Here is a 24299-nt window from a genome sequence, read left to right as displayed (position 1 = left end):
TGTATGCGGGTGTCCCTGCCAGTCCTTGTTTGCATGTATGTGTGGACTCGCGAATTGAGATGACGACGACAGCAGCAATGGCAACAACAACCAGGACTCTGCTGGTGGATACTAGTCGCGACTGCACTGGCAAAAACAGTTTTGGTTCAAGTTAAGTTATCCGATTCTGTTTTTGGCAGCTTAAAGTTTAAAGTATTATTAAAAAAATTATCATAAAATTGGAACTATTGATCGAATGATCTGATAATCCAGTTATCAGGGATCCATATTCGAATAACTTTATTTTACTGTGCGGCGTTTTCAAGTAACAGGTAACTCCTTCGACCTGATATCCAGAAATCTTCGGAGAAAGACTATTTAGTATGTGACTTAGTTGTTGAAAAAAATCTCTAGCCATTATAGTATTTATCCTTAGTCTTTAGACCTTTATTTTTAAACTTATTTATTTTCGTAAAATAATGTTATAATTTTTATTTTTATTAATTTTTTAATCAAAGATATTGAATTTAAATTGGATCAGTGTATGACTTTTGCTGCTGCCATTGCTACACATCGACATCTGCGCCAAGTTCCGTTCTCAGCCTCGCACCCGTTCTCTCTTGTCCTGTTTGCCGCCCTGCCCCGCCCTCTATCATACACACAGTCGTACACTGGCACTCAGATAGGCACGTATGCCGCCCCTCAGACTCCCCGCGAGTCCCTGTCGGTGTTATCGTTGTCGTTAGTGCCACGACGGCCGTCACAGCTAGCTCACTGAGAGAAAATTGTTAGTTCTATTAATCGATAATCCATCATCAGTTGTTTTTCTAATATTTCTTCAAAGAAGAAAACTTAAAAATATACTTTAGTTAGTTTATTCGAAAGCTCTCAAAAGATTGGAAAACTTTTTAGTTTTCATTTTTTACAGTCTACGAATTCGAAAATTTAAAAAGCTACTTTTTATAATTTACATATATTTATATATATATATTACCTATTATTAAACCACAGATATTTCTCAAAGTGTGACAGGACTCAGGAGCGACTGGCAGGAGCAGAGCGAATTGGCGCCACCCCCAAAAATCCATGCGAAGCCCGCCCGCCCGTGCCACTCCCACAGTGGTCATAAATCGAATTTTTGTTTATGTGGTGGTAAGGCTGCTGCGAAGCAGTCGCACCCCGCAATCCCCCCCTCTCGTGCGGGGCCACCCACAATCGCACCCCGCTGAGTCTGCAGCCAACATCCTGTCATTCCAACAGTCGCGAACGCCGACGCTAACGTCGCTGCCAGCGCCAATGGTTTACGGTTTGTTGTGTTTCGGTGCCACCAGGCAGCAGGGGGTGGTGGTTGGGTGGGCTGTTTGGATGGATGCAGGTCCTTGATTCCTTGCCCGTGCGGGTGGTGGTTCTGCTGGCGGTGACGTCGATGTCGCTGTCTCTGCCAGCGTCGCTGTTTTGGCATCCAGGCGCCTGCGTCGCTCTCAAATATCCTTCAACGCTCTTCCCGGCTCTCTATTTCGCTCTCCTTGCGCCTGCTCTGCTTTTTCTCGTTGCTCTGCGTCCCCCTTTTTCACCCCGTTTTCCCCCACTACCAACTATAAACCATCATCACCCATCCCGCCGCAAAACGGACACGCTCAGCCTCAACGTATGCAGCGATTTTTTCCGTGCTGGGTTGTTGTTATTCTTCTCGCTGGGGGTTGAAATTCCTTGTGTGCCTGTCCTCCTTCTTTGTCCTTGTTTGTGTGTGTGAGTGTGTACGAGTGCGAGTGTGTGAGCAACGGATGGACAAACAAAGTTTGCGATTGTGACGTCACGGTGTCAGAAGCAGGGCTGGAGTGTAAAAACAACAATTTCAGGGATACGGTAAAGCAAAATACAGTGAAATCTTAATAACACAGATTTTTGATTTGAAAACTTTGAAAATTACAGGTTTATTATGTCCAGAGTCATACCATAATTAATTATAAGTGATTTCTATATAAAATTTATATATACCATTTAATTTTAAAAAATGTTAAATGTTGGTTTATATGTCTTTTCCTTTTTTCGTAACTTTGCTGGGTAAATTTGATGATTTCTAAAACATAAATATATTTTTTAATTCGTGGAAGTTTTCTTAATGATCATATCAACATTGATCTCTCTAAAAAATATAACTTTCTGCTCATTATTATTGTAATAATTGTATAACAAATTTATTAATTTATATGAAATATTAAAAATTTGCCACTTACAGGTGTGCTACTGTTGCTCTTTCAGCGACTGCCTGCTGGAGAGAACAAGAAGCTTTGGACCTGCGTATTGTGCTACCTTTCTCAATATAACGTGAATGTGAAACTCGTTAGGCAAATCTCGCCACTCGTTGAGTTTTTGAAATCACAAAAATATTTTTAAAAAATCAAAAAAAATATTTGATCATAGTTTAATGATAGTCTACTGAAACTTTAAATTATATCTTTTTACTTATAGACTAAAGCAGATTTATTTCTATCAAATACCTAGCCAAAAGAAAAATAATTCAAAAAGTTTATGATTTTATAGTGTGACCATTTAATAAAATGATGGACATTTTAGTTTGCCAAGGTAACTTGGGTTTAAACAAACAAGAAATCATTTACTACATGGCTAAACCAAAATATTTTTAAAAATATTTAATTATTTTTGCAATAGATCAAAGAAATATGAAAATGAGGAGGTAAGATAGGTAGACTTTGGTTTAGATTATAGTTAAATAAAAAAAAGGATCATCTTCAGGTTTCTCATCAGGTTTCAAATCCCTCTTAGTGGATGCACTGCGGCTCTATGGATCCGGTAATGTTGCAGATGCTAGCTACCACAGCAGGGTAGAGCTTATTATGCCAGATAATGTTATCCTGTCCTATTTCCAGGATGCGTCGAGAGGCCGGCTCGATGCCAGGCAGATTCTTTAGGTCTTTCTTTATAAATCTTCGTATTAAGTCGAGCTGTGCCACCGTCATGATCTCGTCCATTAAAACGATCAATAACTGTGCCAGCTCATCGGTGCTGTTTTCATATCTAAAAGAAAGGAACTTTTATAATTAAGGTTTTATAATTTCAAATTGACTTACAATTTTATAATAATCTTGATTCTGTCCATTAGGTATCTTTTGGCCAACTCATTGCCAACAGGATTCTGCGCCACTGCAGTAAAGATCAGCCGGATATCGTCCTTGGGCAAGTAACGACTGCCGAAGGCCAAAGCGAGCATTTTTCTCAGTGCCCAGGTTTCACGGCTACACGACAGAGCACTAAGAATTATCCTTCGCTCCTCGACCACATTCGAGCGTTTGTACAGTTTTCTTAGCAGCGTCCAATCTGCCTCCGTTCCAAATCGGATGGCTGTACAATAGATGGTCTCGCGTTGATCAACCGGAATGGGATTGTTACTTAGGGACAGGGCACTGAACTCCTTTAGAGCCAGATCTGCACAGGAACTCAGATCAGATAGGCAGGACAGATGCAGGATAATCCTCTTTAAATTTGCTTTGTTGGCAGATTCAGGGTTTTTTGTAATGAATAGCTCATTGAATTTGGGCTGCAGTATTTCTCCCACGAAGGTCTGCAAAAGATATACATAAAGGATTAAGGATTCAAACGGTTTTTTAGTTAGTTCATTGTGGAAATGTCCTTAAAAGCTCAGCTTCTAAAAGTTTTCAAAGCTTGCCCATTGGCTCCACCTACATAACATATTAGTCCAGATTTATCTCTTCATCACCATCGCCGAGCTTTTTTTCTAAAAAGGGCTTTGGAATTCATTCACAATGTAACTGCCAAGTCCTAGCCTGGTCTTTCTGGGTATTATTTCACCAAGGCCTCACCTTGACAAGGGAGAATATGGCGGTTTTGTGCAGGGTGCGGTATAGCCACTCCAAACTTCTGGCTGCCGCTTCCCAAACGATGAAATCGTCTTCGTTGCTCATGTGTCGCAAATAGCTAAATGCCAAGTCGTAAGTGACATCTCCTGTGGCGGCCAGATTGAGGACATCGTCAATCAGCTGGGCCCGGGTGAAGCGCTCATCTAGAGCTTTTCCGGCTATAGCCTGTTCAATTAACTGCCAGTTGCGATCATCGTAGTTTATGCGGCAGGGCGTCGTCAACCGGATATTAAAGACCACCCATTCGCCGGGAGGTGCCACATCGGCAAGGACTAGTGGATTAGCGATCTGCTGGCTCTGGCAGGTGAGCCATTCGCTGGGCAGTGTCGAAACAAAATTACGTCGACCCGCTGAGGTGAAGGTCAGTGGCACCCACCAGCATTGACGGCGTTTTACTGTCTTCGTTCCATTTTTCCCGATCGAATTGCGCAGATATCGCTGCTGGGTGACAGTTACTTGGTTGGTCGTATAGTTGCGCTCCACCGTGACCAGCGGATAGCCCGGCTGCATTGTCCATGAGTCCATTAACTGGCTAACCTCAATGTCCTGACGTAGGCTCATCTGGCGGTCTGACTCCTCCTGGAATATTTTCCACAGAAAAGTCTGGTTCGTAGATCCCTTCGGGGAGAGTTGCAAATACAATCGCATCGCGGTGACAAACACCTGGATAAATACATATAAAATATATCATATTAACTTAATGGGTATCTTGTCTTGAGAATACCTGTGTCCCAATGAGGGAGTGCAGCATGCGAAATATCAGGGCTGTCTTGCGGTGGGCTTGGATGTCAGTTGACTGGGAGCCCTGGGCAAGGCTTACGGGCTGAACACTCGCCCTGGAATCCTCGTCCAAAACGACGCATGACTGTCGTATCATAGAGTGTTCCTGGAGCCGCCATTGGGGCGTCACTTCGTCCATGGCGAAACAGGCTAGATAGTCAGAGAAACCATAGTGCAACCAAAAGAGAGCCGGGTTCTCTAGCACTGAGAACCAGTGGTGGGCGAACTCATGAGCCAAGCGACTGGCTACATTTTGCTTGGCCCTTAATGAGGAGACCCCCTTGCTGTAGAGGAACAATCGCTCCGGGTAACTCACCAATTCCAAATGCTCATGGCTCTTAGATCAACATAAAAGTGGAAGTAAATGTGAACTAGTTACCAAAGTGTCATTGCTATGTGGAGATTGAAATCCTTACCTCATAAGCGGTATCCGGAAGGACGAGCTGGTCAACCTTAATCGAAGGGTGCGGCTTTAATGTCAGATTCACAAAGTATTCGATAATCTTTGGCGCTGTTTTAATGGCGTATTCCCCCTGATCAGCAACTTTCGGACGCATCCAGCTCATCAGTATTGGAGTTTTCGGCGAAGGCGGGGACGGTAACTGAATGAACTGATTGATGGAGAAGATCAGTTTTCGGACAGACATCGGCAGAGTCGGTAGAAAGCTGGTCCACATGTAATCATCTTCATCATGGCTAAAAAATTGTTTAAAGTCGTCGTTAAAAATACAAACTATGCAGGTTATATTCACTCTGATGTCAGGCTAGGCAGCATGTTGCTCACAACCTTGGTGTTTTTTGGATGGGCCAAAGTGAGGATAAAGATGCTGAGAAGGTTTGGGTCTTCGAAGCAGGGAAATACGGTATTGCCCAGATCGGGTGCCATTTGAGAGGCCGCTACCCATTGTGGAAGACGGCTAGCATCGATATAGGCGCCCAAAAAGTATCCACTGATGCGGGACATCCGGGCAGTGAACTGAAGGGTCAGCGTATACTCCTCGCCCAGCCAGAGTAAGCTGTTGAAGATGATGCCAAATTGCTGTAGACGGATTTCCTCAAAAAGTTTGCGCACCGTAACACGGCCGCCGGTAGCTTTGCGTATTAGCAACACTTTTGGGCTCACTCTTACACCCTTTGAGCTGAGAGTGATGGTGCGAGTCTCGCGCAATACACGCAACTCAATGGTGACCCCGCCATATATGGTTCCAATTAGATTCTCGTCGTCTACTTCGGTTTGCAGACTGAGGTTGTAGAGCTGGGGAAGCATGTCCGGATCTTCGGCCAGCGAGTTGACTAGAAAGCACAGGTGCAAGACAACAACAACCAAGTACCAGTGCAACCTCATCATTATTGACGGTTGGCTGTGGCCTAATAGAAATGGATCGCTTCCATGTCCCAAATTGGACACACCTCATCACATTGGCGGGCATAACGAGTGCTCTCCCGAAATACACATATCAACAAGAGTTTGAGCAAATTATTTCTAAAATCAAGAAATGTAATTTTCCACACTTGCAGAGTAAACATAATCAACTTACCATTCTCAATTTGATGTTATTTAATATTGGCAAAGAATAGAAATAAGAAGAAGAGCAGAATCAAAACAAAGATCAAAGAGCCGTTATTCTGTCTCTCTCATCTGCGTCGATGGATAGCCGTCGATAGACGATTGATCTGCTCATAACGATAGATCTGATTACAAACCCGATAAATGCAAGCTGACGAACGAGGTTTGAAAGCTCTGGCAGAGCTTTAAGCACTAAATATACATAGCTGTACTTCTAACATGTTTTTTTCGCTATCCGAAGCCATGAGGAGTTTGTCAAACATTTAAACATATAAATAAGTTTTTAGTGCTGTGATTTCAAATTGATAAGTATTCAAGATCGGTAACTGGGCCATCTAAGACGACATTGTTGTGCACCAAATAGTTGAAGCAGCCATTGGCTTAAGTCTTTCAATTTTCACCTGGATGTGTCTGCAGACTATGAACCTGATCGACCGAAAGATCCAAGCACAAGGTAAGTGCCTAGATTCGAGCAGGCTGGGATATCAGTGCTGTTCCCTTTGACTTCAATTTGATTAAATTATATTGTGATTCTGTCATCACTGCCGTATACTCTTGCACAAACAATATTTTATTAATATAAACACACGTGTTTTTAACGATGGAAAATGTTACCATATCAGGCTTGGTATTCGATGGGTCGACAACGGGTGTTGAATGTGAGGAGGACAATTACCATGGCCGCACCTTCGACGATTACATAGATGTTATGTGGACCTTGTTCTGCATTTTGGCTTTGTCCAAGGTGACACAGTTTTCGGAATGGTATTTTAGCCAACGTCTGCTGAAAGAGAAGATGATCAATAACTTCGACGTTGGCTCTATCAACTGTGAATGGGAACAGACACTTCAGCTGCACGAGGAGGACAAGCGCCAGCTGGATGACGAAGTTCAAATGCTCACCGAGAAGAATCTCAATCTGGAGCGCATGATAAAGGATTTGCGCGATTGTAACATTCACCTGATTAGCGAGAACTTTATGCGATCCATGCTACAGGAACAGGTATGTTAAGAACTCTACATATTATAAATTTGTATTATATTATTATTCTTTTTATTTTAGAAACAGGAATCTGCCCAACCGAACATCTACATCAACAACAGTTACTTTCATCTTACACGTCAGGTTTTCATTAACGATCTTAACGTTCGCAATGTCGGTGGTGAGGATATCTGTTCCATGGATGACACCCAGGAGGGACTGAATGTCTGGATGCAATATTTAAAGATGCGCAAATGCTATATGGGACCCATAGCTGATCCTAGCTTGGTTGCCCCCAGCGGTCCCGAGGAAATGATGCCCATTGTTATGACCACCGAGCAGTTGGCCAAGTTACAGGGTGAGTTTTTTTAAACCCTTTTTTTTTTTTTCTTCAATGCCAATCACGTTACAGGCATAATCTAGTTAATTTTCCTTAATTGCCCTCGACGATCTATGATGAAGTTATGTTAATCATTGAAGAAAAGCAAGATTAAAATTATTAAAAAAGTCTAAAACAATGAAGCGATCTTTAGAAGTTCGTATTAAGGTAGTTTTGAAAAAAGGTTACCCATTAGTTAGAGGTGAAATTATGAAGAAATGGTTAAGCTGAAAGATGAATCGCTATCATGAGGTTTTTTCAAGATTTCTAAAGAGTTAAAGTATATATGTTATCGCGGTGCTGGGCAAGAAATACGAAGAAACAGGATCGTAAGAAAATCTTTCCTTAGCGGAAGAAAATCTTTCTCCCGCCTATTCAATTGTAAGAAATCGCCAACAAAAAGGTAAAATTTTTGCAGGTAATTTGTAGAATTTACAGGTTATAAGCTTATTCACCGATAAATTAATGTTTACTTATGGTTTTATTTTAATAATAAGGCCAATTTTATTTAAAAATAACGAAAAAACAAAGCTTTTAAGGGCTAAACTTTCCTATCAAAGTCCAGAAAGCATTTTTTGGCGCCCCCTGTCTGCCGTAGCAGGAGGTTCTTACCAGCACCCTTTGCAACCAGCTGAGTGATTATTGAGGGTGGATTTTGATTCGGATAACTGCGTCTGCGCAAGGGTGGTTCTCTCGTTTCCGGGCACGCTCTCTGTATCTGCTTCTCTCTCGTGTACTGTTATTCTCTCGCCTGCGAGGTTACCACGTTGCAAATGTCAAAGGCATGACTTCAGAGTGAGTTCCTCGGACGGGGTCTTCCGATTCAGTTTCAGTGTGTTCTCTGACTTTGGAGCACTTCGTTACCCCCACATACGGTGCGCACAGAAACACGCCAAAATGGCATAAATACAGATATACGATAATAAACAAGACTCCCTCCCCCCAAGAAACTCCAAGAAATAAAAAACTTAACTTGTGCAAAAATCGTGGAAATTTCGCGAGTGTAAAGAATACCAAAGATTTAATTTCAATATTATTTTTGTAAATTTTTTTTTTTTTGTCGATAATTGAAGACTCAAATTGAATTTCCCCAAAAAGTCTGCGGCCCATAAACGCGCGCGTGTTCACCTTATTTGCCAGTGTGTGTGTGTGTGTGAATTTGTGTGTTGCCTTTCTTCGTGTGTGTGTGTGACTGAGAGAGTACTTATTATGTAAAGTGCTCGTCTTATTGACAGTTGACATAGGCTAGTTGCGCTGATTTCCATGCCGATTGCCTTTGACCGACTGCCCAAAGTTGGGTAGCTTCAATTTGCTAATTAATCGAGTGCGTAAGCACTTAAGTATGCTCCACAGTTTAGCGCACGCACACCAGCACAAGCTTGTGGCTTGTGTGTGTCGATTGTAGTAGCAACATGTCTTTGGCAATAGCACTTTTTCCAAAGCAATCATACAGAGAGAGAGAGTGAGAACGAGAGAGAGACAGTGGAGTGAAGAGAGAGCACTCACAATTTATAAATTTGTATTTTTTTTTTTTAAATACCCCGCCTTCACCCTCGTCCTCGCCCAATCGCTCTTTTGCCCTTCGAAATGTCAAAATATTGCAGACAAAAGTCTGCTCAGCACAACATTGCCAGTCCAAAATACGACTTTCCCTCGTTAGTCACATGTTTTTCAGCAAAGCTGTCAAGGGATGAGAAAATATGTTTGTATAGGTTGGTTTATTGACTCGAATTTCTTAATTAATTACTTCGAAATCGAAGAAAATAATTGGAATATGCATTCTGATAATAATTGTATATCTAATTTCTTTGTTCTGGCAGACAATTGACATTGCCAGGCGCGAATCGAAAGCCAATTCAAATTGACCGCCACTTGTCGCGTTCTCCACATGCGCCGCATCTCGCTCTCTTTCATTCCCTGTTGACTCTCTTGGCAGTTAACATAACTTCTGTTAACTTAGCTGGCTTAACACTTTTACTCTTGTCATAATATTGAAGACACCAAGTTGTCTTCATTCCAAAAAGCTTTTTAGCCCATCGCACTATAGGAGATATGAGCCTTGATTTTAATTACTAAAAATATTAATTCTGCACAAATAGTTTTTATTTTTTTTTATATAGTTCTTAAAGTAATTATGTAATTAATCCTTATTTCTTATTCAGTTAGTTGATATTCACATAGTTTTCAAGAATACGTTAAGAAGTGCGTATTATTTTTCAGTATTTATTTTAAGCTCGTATCCTTCGATATCTTTACATATAGATTATAATTTTAGCTAAAAATTCCATTCAGATTAAAACATAAATTGTAGTACATACACATTTATGATAAAGAACTAAGTTCTTAATAGAAAAGTTATGGTCTTCAAAGGTCGCAGTGTTACGGCTGAGATACAGTCAAGGGTTAATCTTAGCATTGTGCTAACATAGCCACTGGTTCATCATGCTGTTGGTTTAACAGCGCATAACGGGATTGTCTCTCTCATTCGTTTCGCTCTCTTTTGCTCTTCGCTCAGTTGGTCGGCGGTAGTGTGCTCGTCCTGTTTGGCTTGGTTTAGTTTTAGTCCTTCTTCGAACGCGCTGCCGACGAGTCACGAGTTCGCAAGACGTACGCAGGGGTTAACGATTACCCACTCTATCCAGTCACATACTTTTTTTTCCAGTGTTTTGTGCTCCACAGTGTGCGTGTGTGAGTGAGTGTGCGTGGAAATGAATGAGCGTGGAAACAGCAGCAGGAAGAGAAATAACACAAACACACGCTCAATCAGTATTGTACTCAGCTACTACTCAACCATTTGCATGTGATGTGAAACGAACTTGCTTACAGCTGTTCGATAGTTCGATGTTTCGATAGAAACTTTGCGCGATCTCCGTTTCCGGTTTTGAGCTGACACTTTGAACCGCTAACTCATAAACCGTTAACCGATTTGCCGTCCTGTGTGCCTGTCATTTTGTCTATCAGTGTTTGTGTGTGTGTGTGTGTGTGCGTGTGTTTATTTTGTCTTCTTTGGTTAATTTCCCGTGTAGTTTTTTTTTCTATTATTTTATTTCGCCTGGCAAGTGCTATATAGCTCTCTCGTTCTGAGTCAGCAGCGCCTGTCAAGCGGAGGGTTGTTTTTTTTTTTTGCCCCTGTCCTGTCCCTCAACCCCTCATCCCCTTGCACCATCCTCCTGTGCCACGTTGCCTTCAAAACTTCACTTCAACCACTTGCCGTCGTTGTCGTCGTCGACGTCATCGCAGCCATACAACAAACCACCGAGACACCACCCCCATTCCCCCTGTCCATGCCACCACCCCTCAGTGTCATTGGCACTCGCTTACAGTTTGTTCAGTTTGCCTTTAAGTTTGTGCGTTGTCTGCGTAAAACAAAAACCAAATAAGAAAAGAAAAAAAAAAATAAACGAATAGACGGAAAACGAAGAAGAAAACGTTTAACAAGGACCAAGAATAAGGATGGCATGGCAAATCAGTTTGCGATAATTTTTTGTTGTTGCTGGTTGTTATTGCCAAAATAAGTAACAAGACAATAAAGTGGAACTGAGAACCAACAGAGAACTGCGAAACGCTGAAAAACGTTGCACCCACCACCGCCTCACGCTCACCGCCTCACCGCTCGCCCGCTAGTTTAAAGCTAATGCCACCGCCCACCACCACTAGAACTACTACAACAACTACTACTACTACTACTACTACTACTTCCACCACAACCACTAGTATAACCACCACAACCACCTCCATCACCACCAAGAACCAAGTACCACAACCACCAACTACCAGCCTCGACCTGAACCACTTCGCAATAAACCAAAAAGTAATATAAACTATCAAAAAAAAAAAAAAAAAAAGAAAGAAAGGCAGAGTCCAGATTCCGAGTCCACTTGTCCAAAATGTCGTCAGGCGAAAAATGTGAGCTCCACCAAAAATGCATTACTAGATGTTCGTTCCCGTAATATGTGCATAATAGCATCCAATCCTTTAGAACCTCTAGCGAGTAGCTCTACCTCGTTGAAGAATCTAAAAAGAAGTAGCGAAAATTCTTTCTACTTTCTATCCCTAAACTAAGTAACTAACTCTAACCACTTCCCGATTTGTCTTGCCATGTTTGATACTTTAGATCCTAGACTCTTGACAACAACAAAAAACTAAAAAATAAACCACACTCTTTACCGTTACATACTATCAAATAAATACTATAACTATTATACTATATATAGGTCTGCCTCTCTCTCTCTCTCTCTCTCTCTCTCATTTTCTGTCTTTCTGTCTTTCTTGTTCTGTCTAGTTAACATGCCTTGAACTTTTACCCACTCTGTTAACTTCTCCTGCCAAACAAAACAAACTTTCCCACTCTAAACTCTTTGGAAATTTGGGTAGACCGACTGAGAAAAGCATCTGAAAAGTGAAGTTCTCAAGATGGTTCCTGTGTGCGTTGGCACTCGAAAATAAACTTCCACTGATTGGCTGGAGTTCCGATTGTAAATAAGAACAACCTCATCTAATCAAGAGCCTACCCTATATAATCCCTAACTGGATTACCTAACCCATTCCCCGATAACACTTTCAATCTTACGATTTGCCTGCTTTTTAAAGAAACTGCATGTTCGAGAAATCATCAGCTAGCACTTTTGTTTATCGATTTATCTATCATTTTGGGAATGCCACAAACACACACAAACACACACACACATACCCTACCCACCCACACGTTGATTGGTTCGATCGGTGGATCAGAAATGCATTGAAAATTTCAAGACAAAACACACAACTATAACATACTCTAACTATATAATGTTAGTGTTAGACCAGTAAAGTTACATAATTTCCGTTACCGTTTCCGTTCCGTTTCGTTCCTCGTTCGTTTCTCGTAGTTCCCCAGTTCGTTTGATGCGTTCCGTTACTTGGTTCCTTCGTTCGTTGTGTTTGCCAAGTTCAATTTTGCTGTCCTCGAATTCCCAACTGGTCAAGAAACCAAGTTGATATTCGAAATTGGCAAGCCAGAAGCCAAAACTGAACAGAAACAAAACAACAGTTAACAGACAAACAAACAAACTAACTAACTAACAAACAGCTATATATAAATGAAAACCTTAATCCAATCTAAATATATATAGATATATATCTTAATATATATGTTCATCCAAAACCTAAAGTGTGTCTAATCACCAATTCTTAATGTAAAATTCTCTTTAAACTAAATAATCCAAACACGAATCACACAAACCAAAAACCAAAATCTAAACCAAATAATCGAACCGAAATCGCAGACCCAGGCAAAATTCATATTGACCAACAAGCATATGAGCTTGTGGCTAAAGGTAAGCTATGAATAGTTAATATTTCAATGTATATATTCGCAAAGACGGGAAAAAGGGAAAACCCGTAAACGAAGAGATTAACACTTTTAGTTTGGTTTTTGCAGTTTACATTTAGTATTCTCTGATGTACTTTAGAAAGTACAAATAAAATGTTTGGCTTAAAGGATAATCAAGTTGAAATCAAAAGTTAGTTTTGGTCACAACATATTTAGAAAAGGATGTAATTTTTGGTATAGAAAAAGAGAAACTAAGCACTAACTAAGAATCTAAGCAATAGCTTCATCATCAAAGAAACTTAAAATCCTGTTAAAAAGTATTTTCAATGGAAAATCATTTTATATGCCAGACGACCTATAAAGATTTTACCATGAAATAAACGCAGTTTACGTACTGTTTAACCCACCGCCCCCCTTTGGTTAGGGAAAATCCCCCCACAAATGACTTCTCCCAATCTATCTATAGTTTTTATTGTCTCTGCATAATGAACAGAACTTTTTGTGTGGATGAGCCATGAATAATTTTCATTGCTGGCATAAATAAAACCCTTAAAGCTTCGGTTGGTTGTTATATCGGTGCAGTAGTTGGTCGGTCGGTTGGCATTCGGCTGGCATATATACCCAGGCTTGGCTCAAGGGAAATTCCCTCTAAATTATTATCTTTGGTCCCTTCCTGGTTCCGCATTGATTTGTCCCATGTCCCGGATGTGTTCCCCCACATCTTGCCACATGCAACAACTATTCATTTTCAATTATCCTGTTAAATTAATGCCTTGTACTCGTCTGACCCATCCTCGACTTCCTTGCCAGCGCATCCCCATATATCCTTTGTCTGCGGCATGATTCAGCTATCTGTGAAAAGTTGGTGTTGTTTTTTTTCTTTTGCTGGCGACAATTTCAACGGCAGACGGCGGCTTGGCTCTAAAATATTGGTTATTAGCATAGCCCGAGGGTGGGGGGTGTATGTTGGATAGGGATAAGCTAGGGGTTATGGTATATGTGCTGGGGGTGCTGGTTCTTTTCGGTGGAGGGAGGGGGTGGTAGGGTTTTTCACTGTAAGCTGACAAAGCAGCCAACGCTTTTTGTTGCCTACTTTTTGGGGTCAGGGACTTGTTTTGTCAGCTTGAACGAGGCAAGCGCCTAGCAAATTGCCAGACAGACACACAGAGAACACAGAATCCCAGAGTAGAGTGATGATGGAGGGGGGGCACACTGTATAGATAGAACCCGCTTATACATCTATTTATCCGCTACCCACAAGTTTTTCCACCCTCTCCATCTTCTACCGCCTCCTGCCTCCTGCCGCTGCATCTTTTGTATTGTGAATCATAGCCAAATGCATTCGACGCCGCCATGCCATGGCCAATGGGGCTGACAATGCACAAAGAGCCAGAAGAAAGATGAGTGGGTGTCTGCCCCCAAAAGCCACCCCCCTTTACCCATTACCCATCAGCTATCAGCCTGGTTGCTGTCGTCATCGCTCTCTCTCATCATCATCATCATCATTGGCGTCATCATCCTGGCCATTCTAGCTATCCTGGCTATCCATTCAATCCAAAAACCCCACAGCCATCCCAACCCCCATTTGGCCACTGACAATTCCGGCTTTTGTTCGATCCGTTCAGTTCAGCGAGAGCTAATTTAGCGTTAATCGAAGTGTATTTACACTAGCCACCCCAACCCCTCAACTACCATTCTACACACACACACACACACACACATAGACATATCAAAAAACCACCCTCGATTCACTCTACTCTGATTGCATTAGCTTGATGGCTGCATTGGCTTGTCACTAATTAGTTTTCAATCCTTCAACTTTTTTCCCGATTTCCCAACACTCGGCCAAAAAAAAAAAGAGGAACCAACCCATTTCTTTGACAGTAAATGACTTATTGGGGTTACTTACAGACTTGCAGGGAGTCATTGTCCCTTGAAAAAATACAAGTAAATCGTGCTAAAGGATATCATTTCTGAGAACATGTCTCCATTAGTAACCGAAGGTTTGACAAACTATATAAAAAGGACTGCGCAAAGCGGTGATTTTTCTTTCACCTTCGTGTGGCTTTTGGTAAATCTAGTTGGGCTGCTGCCCAACTTCTAGATTGTGTTTAAAGAAAATGTAGCTTAAAGTAAGTTTGTAAACTAGTGAAAAAAAAGGTTAACTAACCAACATAAATGCAGCAACTTACAAAAGCTTTTGCATTCTTTTAACAAAACTTTCACGAAATTTAGAGCTCAGTTAGAAGTCTTTATAAAATCTGCAATAAATACAAAGAATTCAATTTTGCTATCAATGAATAAAACGTTTTGACTTTGAGTTTGTTTGTGACCACAGAAAACAGCATTGCAATTGTGAATGAATGCTAATGCTGTGGAATAAATTCCAAGCTCTCTTTGAGCTTGGCCAGTCCTTCGACCATCAAGATGTCCCTTGAAACGACTGCAATTCCCTCGTTTTGAAGTGTTGGATTTGTTTTGTCCACTCGCCGATAATCCAGATTGTTTAGCAACTAACCGCTTGCTATCCAAAGGCAAGGCAATCCAAAGTGACTGAGCAAGTTTTTGGGCCAATCTGATGGGGATTGAAGAAGCTTCTCCATTTCAACAGTGGGCAGTCCTCATTAATTGACCACAACAGCTGGCGAGTTGAACTTGAGTTTCCTTGGTAATTGGACCACTTTTTCTCCTGCTGCTGCTCCTGCTCTTGCTACTCCAACTGAATCTCCAGCTTCTGTTGCCGTTTCCATTTCCATTTCTCCACTCCCCGCACTCAAACGGTCGACAGTGGATTCCTACGTTGTTGTAACAATGGCAGGGAGCGGGTGCTCAGAATTATGGCTGGCATGGTAAAACGCTCCATTTGCCTGGGCCTTCATTTTAAGCTCTGTGCACTGAGAAAAATTAGCAAGCAATGGGTTTTTCTAGTTCAGAATACATTGAATAAACTCAAATTCGACAGAGGAACGAGGTTCGATTCCTCAAAACCTTTTTTTTATATCAAAATTTGAAGTTAAAATTTCACTTTTTCATGTCAAAAAGGAAACCTTTTCTAAAGACAGCTTTTTCTTGCCGTGTTCAAACTTGAATCAGTTTTTTCTCTTCCCCTAACATTTTCTTTCTTTTTTTTTTTTTTTTTTTTTTTTCAAATGTGTGTGTGTGAGTGTGCGTGCGAAATCCGGATGTTGGCATATGGCTCGACGCATCTGTGAGTGGAAAAACGTTGCGCATACGGCCCGTGTGCCCGAGATTGCCGACTTGCCGAGTTGCCGGGTATGCATTCGTGTGTGTGCTTAACTAATATGCTATGAACGTCGCTTCGACACGTTGCAATTGTCGCCCCGTTGTCGTTGTTATTGTTGTTGTTGTTCCTGTTTCTGGTCCATGGTTCGTGCCATTGTTGTCCTTATTGTTCGCCACATTTGTATGGCGATTTCCACAACTTGCACTCCAGTATTGGGCTGCAGCAATAAATGTTTGCTGTGGCCAAATATTGGGCTAGTAGATGCTGGGCCAGGCTATAGTATGCTGGCCTTGTGTTCGGCACAAATGGTGAAAAAAAAAAGCAAACAACAGCGCGAACGAAATGGGACACATCCAGAAGCAGCTACGGAAGCAGCCCAAGTGGAACATGCACTCAAGGAGCCATCAACTCGATGCGATGAGTGCTGGGAATTGCATTTAAGTGAGGGTCTCTATATCGAGCTAAGCTCAGTTAAGCTATTGCAAGAGAGATTATACGAAATGCTAGAAGAAATGGGATCTCAGTTTTACTACTGAAAGTTAGAAGAATCTTGTAATTTGCCACCATTTGCGGACAAACTTTCATGAGTAATCTTTGCTGGCAACATTTCCGGTATGACCTAGGTCAAATTTACGCAGCTATATTGCTGCATTTGTGATTGCAATGGCATTCAACCCGTTGGCCAAGGATATATAAGACCTGCTTAATTTCCATAAACCAGGCAACGGTTACGAGGTTTGCCTTGTTCTGCGTCTTTTTGTATGCTGTATATGAGTGTGTGTGTGTGTGTGTGTGTGTGTGCGACAGGTAAGTGAATTTATGTTGCACACGCTATGCGAAACATGCCACTGCAACTGCCCATAAAAACGTGACAGAAACAACAACAGGAACAGCGATGCGCTGAAAGGGGGGTTGGGGTAGAGAAGCACCAAGCAAATAAGAAGCCGTGGTGTGCCCCTGGGCTATGAACATCCTCGCACATCCTGGCAGCAGGCAATGTCCTCTTGCTGGACACACACACAAAAACTTTCAACGCTCGCAACCGAGGCGAGCCAGGAATATTATTTATTGAGGCGAATCCTCTGCCTATATATGGGTATACCTGTGCGCCTTTGCGTTGGGTGTGTGTGTGTGTGTGCTCTCCGCCCGGCTGCATTATCCGGCATTTCCACTGCACTTTGGTCATTTGGTTTGCCATTTCGTTTGTTCATTGCTGCACTGAGAGAAAAGGCTAGGCAATATGAAGTTTGAATTGAAAGATTTCAAGGTCTTAAGGGTATGAAAACCTTACTTAAACTTGGAAAAAGGTTTTCGGTTATAAACAGATTAGTTTTTCACTCAACTTTTCTTTCACTGCATTCACCATCTCACTCACTCGCAGTCTGTCTTTTCCACTTGCAACGCGTGGCGCATATAAATCGTTCAAATTGAGCGGGGTTTCACCATGCACCATGCACCATACACCAAGCACCGTGCACCTTTCACCTTGCACCTTGCACCATAACCATTCGCCACAATGGCCACATGCAACTGAAAAGGGAATAAAAGTTTATGCGACTTTGCAACTTGTGAAATTAGATAGAAATGTCGAGTTAAACCCGCCGCCGCCGCCACCGCCACCCCTTAAATCAATTTTCGAACAATTCGGGCGGGCACACAAGAAGCATCCTTGGAGCCTCCTGGCCAGGACGCTTTAAATCAAGTTCTGCAGGCGGCCTTTCAGTTTATGATTTCCAATCAGTTCTGGCTGAGAGCTCTCTCTCTCTCGCTATCTCTCTGGCCAAGTTTGTAGCTGAAATTATATTACATGGTTGAAAGTAAAGTTTTCTCGACACACACACACACACACACAGAGACACACATGAGAGTGTGTGGGTTTATGAGTATATATATATATATCCTTTCCCTGACCCACACAAGTCATTGATTTTTTTTTGGGGCTACTCAATTGACTTGCCATCGTCCTTCAAGTTCGCCTCTCTCTGGTATTACGCTCAAATTACTTTTTATTCTATAGTCAAGTCCACCTCCCACCTCCCAAAAAAAAAAAAAGGGAAGAACGGCGTATGTAGTAGGCTTGTACGACATGATAGAGGCTTGGGTATTGTTTTTCCTCAGGCGCTCAAGGATATCAAATTTTTAACCACGCGTCACACATGACAGCGCCGAAACACATAAACACACACAGGACACAAAAGGACAAAGGGGTTTGCTGTTTTGGAATGGTCCCTGCGGTGTGACTCACCCACAAGCAAGACCTGAAAGCGAAACCAAAACCATTGCACCACCAAGAAAAAATTAGCGACCACCGCAACTAGCCACCTGCCAGGATGTGCATCGATTTGCATTTGCAGGATATGTCTGGCTGGCAGACATTACTAATCACTACAGGGTTAAGTTTCTGAGGTTTTATTGGGTTTAATGTTGAGCCAGACTGGCTAAAGTAAGTGGAGAATATAGTTTCTAGCTTGCTTATAAGGAAAAGTTACACCTCACCTCCTAAACTGCTGTAAAACTCGAAAAGAAAAGTTTTAAGATTGGATTGGTAAACCTTAAGTTCCTATAATAAGAACCCAAATCACTTCTCTAACATTTATTTATTCACAATTTGAAACAAAGTACATCTTAGCCTCTCACCTGGGCTGCTGACATCGAGACCTGTTCTATGAAGATGTGTAAAGGAAACCCAAAATAAAGCCTAAGGTTGGGGGGCCTTGCTTAAATATTTGCCATATTCCCTACGTTTTGGGTTGTAAACCAAATCGGCTTAGGGAATGGAATGGAATGGAATGGAAGGTAAAAAAGTGGCAGGCTTCGACCGACTCAAAGGATCCGCATATCCTTGCAGAACTTTACTTCGTCTTCGCTTTCGTTAAGTCCCCTTTTTAGCTTTTGCCTCTGTCTGTTGTTCACTCGCTGGGCTTCACTTTACTTTTTGTTTTTGCATATATGACAAACACGTGGCTGGGTTTTTGTTTGCTACTCCCCCGAAAGAGATGACCCCCCTTTGCACCCCTCTCCCTCCTCCCCCTTTATACCTTTTTGTTTATTGTGCATCTCTCCCTGTGTGGACAGAGTGTTGGCTTATTGTTTGCCTAATGTTTAGTTTTTACTTTCACGCAATGTTTTCATTACAATGCCAAAACACCCACATCCCTCCCTCTCTCGAAAAAAAAGTGTTGCCCAAGAAGAAGAGCAAAAAAAAAAAAGTAAACAAAAAACTGGTCTGGCAAGCCCAGGGGCGGCCTTTCGGGGGGGAAGTTAAGGTATCGGGTTGACTTTGGGGTCCGCTGATGTTTTCATTTTGCCCTTGGACCAACAACGTTGTAGGCCAACTTTTCTGTTGTTGTTGGTTTGTTTTTTTCTTTGGTTTTATGGTGAACACATGCCGAATCCAACAGAATCCCTGAGAATCCCGAAACCCCGCCCATCAGTTCAGCCAGTATGCCGCCCACTTTTTCAGGAATCCCCGTGCCATGAACCTTTGAGCATCTGTCTTTGGCGGCTCTTTTGTTTATTTTGCTTTAGCACATTTTAGAAACAATAAAGCAAAACTTTGAGCTCTTTGTGTCCTGCCAATGCTTCGTCCCTTTATCCCGCTTCCCCACCCACTCCCCCCTTTCTGCCATCCTTAAATTCCCGCCGTATTATCTCCATCGACGTCGACGTTTACTGCGCTGCAAGGTGGCCATAAAAAAGCAAAAAAAAACGGCGTCAAAAACAAAAGGCAAAGTTGCCTGCCTCACAAGTTGCCGCGTCCTTTGCCGTTTTCCGCCTTTTTTCTGCTCCTCGAATTATGAAAGGGCGTATAAGGAGCAGGCAGGGCCGGCCTTCTTCCTCTCCCTCTTCCTCTTTTTATGATATTTATGCGTCTCCCTTTTATTTTCAGCAATTTTCGTTTATTGATTTTTCCCACCCCCCACCAGCAACATGCTGGCTGAACCTTAGTCACCGAAACTCAAGCAGAGGCGGAAAATGGAAGGGATGGGCCAGGACCAGATTCAGGGAAAATAAGTTTTCTTGAGTTATCAAATTTACTTGATATTGAATTTCGCACCAATGATCGTTTTTGGTCGTTAAAGAGGTTTAACAACAAAGCTTTCTAGCAACAAGGGGGGGAGGATGATTTAAGGTCTAAAAGATGGCTAAAAAGATAGATACAAGATGGCTAAGATCAAACTTTATACTAGAAATTTCTTAACTTTCATTATTAACTTTCTAAAATTTAAGTCTTAATAACTGTTTCTAATGATAATTTAAGAAAACATATAGCTAAAGGATCTACAAAGGCTTTATATTATCCACCATAAAAATATGTAAAAGAGTTTAGTTCCGCCCCCTTTTTTATTACCTCTCTTTATTGCCATGAAACGCCCACTTGCTAGCATTTGTCTGTTCACCATTTAGCTGCATTTTGGTTACGCCACTTCCAGAGTCACTTCCTCATCATCTCCAGCCAAGTTGCCACTTGGCCACAGACTTGGCTTTGCCTCTCTGACATTGTGGCTTTTAAATTGCTTATTTGGCTTAGTCCTCGTCGTCAGCGTAGTCGTCGTTGTCGTCGTTGTCGTTGTCGTCTTTGTCAGCGCTGTTGGCTAACCGCAACGTGCCGAGCAGTTTAATAACCAAGGCAACGTCGACCGGTGACAATCCATGGCCCCCTCATCTGGATTCCCAGTTCCAGCCACAAACAGGAGAGCTGAAACCACGGCCAGACACCAAGATGATCAAATGCTGAGCAATAAAGAAGATAGCGAACTTAAAAGCCAACTTTCTACTTGCTTAATTATTGATTTCAGGCCTAGGAAAAAATCAACTTAATTGCTGGTTACTAAGATCAAGAGTTTACCTTTACCTTACTTATGGCCAAGTTAAGGCAAGAACCAAACAGTAATTGGCATTTAAAGGCAAGCCAAGGCAGGCATGGCAACGAAAGTGAAATTTGAAATCATCTCTTGGCTGGACATTAGGTATTCCATTCGATGGCCGGCAATCAAATGGCAACAGAAATCAAAAATTTGGTAAATCAAAAACTCAATTGCTTTTGAGCCGGTAAATGTGTGTGTGTGAGAGAGTGTAAGAGTGTGTGTGTGTGTATCTGTGTGGTGTAATAAATCATTCAGTGGATTGTATTCCCAGCAGAAATGCCATTACATGATTGAGCCGCATACATTGATGCAGATGCAGGTCCCGACTGGTCTACAGATTCACATTCAACAGCAGATGCAGATGCAATTGCAGTTTCAGGATACAGATATAGATACAGATATAGATACTGCCTCCATAATCTGAATACGTATCCTGTATCTGTGTCATTTCACAGAACGTGGTCGGTTTCGAGGCCATAGCTTCGGCACAAACTTAATTGCATTGTCCGTGGAACATTTTTGGCATATTTTTGGAGATTTGTGACAGCTGCAAGTGGTCAAATATTGAAAGGTGACAAATTCGATTGAGTTTTACCCTTTTAACCCATGCCATTTGTTGGATTTTGAACTACCAAAAACTTTGATAGAAGACCACTGTACAGCATTATTAGTATGTATCTTGAGGGTTTAATTGTTCAAGTGGCTGGATTTTTGGGAAATTAATCATGTATGTACATACACCATATGGAAAAATTCGAAATAATTTTCCAGTTTTCTGCAGATATCAATGTATGTATATTGAATGGCTGTATGACTGTATGGCCATGGAAATACTGGCTCATCAAATGCGCAAAGTGCAAACATCTGCCCTTCGCTTCGCCTCGCCAACCACCGAAAAAATCGTGCTTTTGGGTCAGCGGAAAGGAAGAGTTGCCAAGGCGACCAATTTAAGGGGTGTGTGTGTGTATGTGTGTGGGAGGGTAGGAAAGGGTTTGTGGGAGGTCAATATACAGGGCATTTCATTTTCGTTATGGAAATTGCAGAGGAAATTCTGGCATTTTTGCAATTGCAATTGGGTATGGGTATTGGGATTGGGAAATGGCTGCAGCCCAAGCAAGGGGCTTGGGGGCAGAGTGAAAATATGAAAAATTTAAGATGAGTTTAATCGATTTATATCCTGCTAACGTTCCTGCGCTGAAATGCACAAACAGCGTTAGTTTTCACATCGATCATGATGTGGGCTTAGAGGGATTTAGGCCAGCCCTTTGCCTGCCAGGCCTCTCCTCCAGGAGATTCAGTAGTTTCTGGTAAATGCAGAGAGGAAAATTCTTCTTAATTTTCATGCTTATTATTAGGTTTTTTCTTTGATTAGTTTCAATATTAATCACTAACCTCTAATTTCTCTCAGTGTTTTAGTGGAGCTGCCAGCGTAAACGCGATGGATTGTGTTTGAGTTGTGCCCGAAAATGAGAGCTTTTCCCATTGCTTTCTCTTTCTCTCTCTATCTATCTATCTCTTTCTGTTTATCCTACCATCCATTTTGCTCGCTCTGTGTGCGAGTGTTTTGTGTTTAATTTTGTGAAATGTTTGCCTGGTTTTCGAACTCTCAACGTTTGCCTAATTTTACCGCCCATCAACCGACAAGTCCCCAACTCCTCCTCCTCCTCCTCCTCCTCATCCCTCTTCAATTTCAGCTCACAGCCCGACCCAAAGTGTATTCCCATCTCTTTTTTTTTTGGTTTTTTTCTTTGCCTGCTTTCGCTTAGAAGTTGATGAGATGTTTATTATGTATATAGTAGTTGTTGGGCTCGGCAAGGGAGGAAGAGGGGGCGTTATAATTCCCGGGACCTTTCCAGCCCGTTTTATATGTAAATTTCCGATATCAAACAGGTGAGAGATGTGTGTTAGCGGGGGAAATGGTAAGGAGGGGGATATGCCAGAGGCAGTATGCGGGGTCACCATAAATTAGAATAAGTTATTCTCGGCTTACAGATATCAATTGCAAGTGGGCAGGCAGTTTGCAGGGATAGGAACAGCGAAAGGCCATAATAAACTAATTTAAAAGTCCTTTTGAGGATCGGGTTGGGTTAGTTATAAACAATTTTCTTACAAAGAACTTCTTTCAAATAAGTTTTGTATATTTTTATTATCATATAAAGTGGTAAAAGTTAGTTTAAGTGTAAAGGAATTACAAGAACTCAATGTTTAAATATGAATTTTGAAAGCAAATCTTAACTAAATAGTCTTCTTAGTCTTCTTTACGATTTATCAAAACGTTGACTTTGTTGTCTGAGAAACTTTTTCCGGCAGAATATATAAACTAACCCCGCTGTATTCTTGCTAATCATGGCTAGGACGACCTACCTAAGCGGAGCACTTCGTTCCGCCGGCAGTTAATTCATTCTCAGCCTAGGTCCCTGGGCCGTGTCCAGTTTGTTTCGTAGAACCTTCAGGTGGTCCCATCGTTCCGCAACATGCGCTGCCAGTTTAAATAGCTTCGTTTGCTTCAAAGGGAATGGTAAAGGGAAATGGCAAGGGCAAGGCAACGCGGGGAAAGCAAATTTATTTAACCTGCGGGCGCAGAGCGCATATTTGAATTTATTTGCATGGGGGATGACGGAGGCGATGGTGGGGGCGTGTCCTGAGTGTGTCCTGGCCGCTGTGGCACTGAAGTAATGCCAAAAAGTGCGCAAGCAAGAAAGAAAAAAACAGAAAACAGCAACCAAATTGTGACGACGACGACGACGACGAAGAGCGAGGAGAACGAAGAACGGGAAAAACTTTTGCACAAAGTTGTTGCAAGTTGTTTGTATGCGTCCCGCGACCCGCAAACCGCCCCTGACCCCTGAACCTCTAGCCATCAAGCCGCCTTCTATACCAACCCCAACCTCTCTTGGCACGCCCACACAATTTTCCCGAAATGAGCCGCGCGCCGTTTGACACATGCAACGCCACCTGGCGGCCGTCGCCATGAATTTGAATGTACCAAACAGCCGAAAGAGACACAGTTGCAGAGCATAAAAGAAGGAAGGAGAGGAGTGAAGATGATGGGCAAAGGAGAGGTAGTACAGGGGCTGGTAACTGTAAACTTTGCCCTCGGCCAACGGGGCGGATTGGGTAGTGCGCCATTGGAATGGGGGGCGAATACGTAATGTCATTTCGGTGTAGCATACTTTCGTGCGACATTTAAATTCATTATACCCTGCAGGAACTCTGAGCTGAGCCAACGGCTGAAAGTCTTACGCAATCTCCCCCCACAGAGTTTGAATGGCCAATTGTGTAGATCAAAG

At 42.1% G+C, this 24299-nt stretch overlaps 3 protein-coding genes across 5 annotated transcripts in view; 2 read left to right on the top strand and 1 right to left on the bottom strand.

Annotated features, from left to right (window-relative positions):
• Positions 1-2508: 2508 nt before the first annotated feature.
• On the bottom strand, positions 2509-6006 carry LOC108110121 (aminopeptidase N). Its single transcript, XM_017219027.2, has 6 exons — positions 5411-6006; positions 5075-5354; positions 4603-4995; positions 3822-4541; positions 3072-3562; positions 2509-3018 (listed from the first exon to the last, which is right to left on the bottom strand). Exons 1-6 carry the CDS (start codon positions 6004-6006, stop codon positions 2763-2765), a joined length of 2736 nt encoding a protein of 911 aa, XP_017074516.1. The 3' UTR covers positions 2509-2762.
• Positions 6007-6067: 61 nt separating this feature from the next.
• Positions 6068-7730, top strand: LOC108110129. Its single transcript, XM_017219035.2, has 4 exons — positions 6068-6679; positions 6849-7228; positions 7289-7565; positions 7620-7730. Exons 1-4 carry the CDS (start codon positions 6631-6633, stop codon positions 7628-7630), a joined length of 717 nt encoding a protein of 238 aa, XP_017074524.1. The 5' UTR covers positions 6068-6630; the 3' UTR covers positions 7631-7730.
• A 3664-nt stretch (positions 7731-11394) lies between these two features.
• LOC108110117 (putative mediator of RNA polymerase II transcription subunit 26) overlaps positions 11395-24299 on the top strand; it is an 82924-nt gene continuing 70019 nt past the window's right edge. Inside the window, exon 1 of one of the 3 annotated variants that reach the window (XM_017219016.2) lies at positions 11395-11492. The gene's annotated coding sequence lies outside the window, so the exon portion shown is untranslated. Of the gene's footprint in view, positions 11493-12850; positions 12902-24299 lie in introns of those variants that run through there. The other 2 variants (XM_017219020.2, XM_017219021.2) reach the window with 2 other exon arrangements.

This window comes from Drosophila eugracilis, unplaced genomic scaffold (assembly GCF_018153835.1).
Source record: "Drosophila eugracilis isolate 14026-0451.02 unplaced genomic scaffold, ASM1815383v1 contig_2155, whole genome shotgun sequence".
NCBI lineage: Eukaryota > Metazoa > Arthropoda > Insecta > Diptera > Drosophilidae > Drosophila > Drosophila eugracilis.
This window is presented reverse-complemented; position numbering and strand designations above follow the sequence as displayed.

Bases quoted from the DNA above. Each gene is read 5' to 3' on its own strand.
- LOC108110129 (XM_017219035.2), top strand. From the start codon at position 6,631: ATGTGTCTGCAGACTATGAACCTGATCGACCGAAAGATCCAAGCACAA. The intron at 6,680-6,848 runs GTAAGTGCCTAG...TTACCATATCAG, and splicing joins CCGAAAGATCCAAGCACAAG to GCTTGGTATTCGATGGGTCG. The intron at 7,229-7,288 runs GTATGTTAAGAA...TTTTTATTTTAG, and splicing joins GATCCATGCTACAGGAACAG to AAACAGGAATCTGCCCAACC.
- LOC108110121 (XM_017219027.2), bottom strand. From the start codon at position 6,006: ATGATGAGGTTGCACTGGTACTTGGTTGTTGTTGTCTTGCACCTGTGC. The intron at 3,563-3,821 runs GTGAGGCCTTGG...TATCTTTTGCAG, and splicing joins CCATATTCTCCCTTGTCAAG to ACCTTCGTGGGAGAAATACT. The intron at 3,019-3,071 runs GTAAGTCAATTT...CCTTTCTTTTAG, and splicing joins ATCAAGATTATTATAAAATT to ATATGAAAACAGCACCGATG.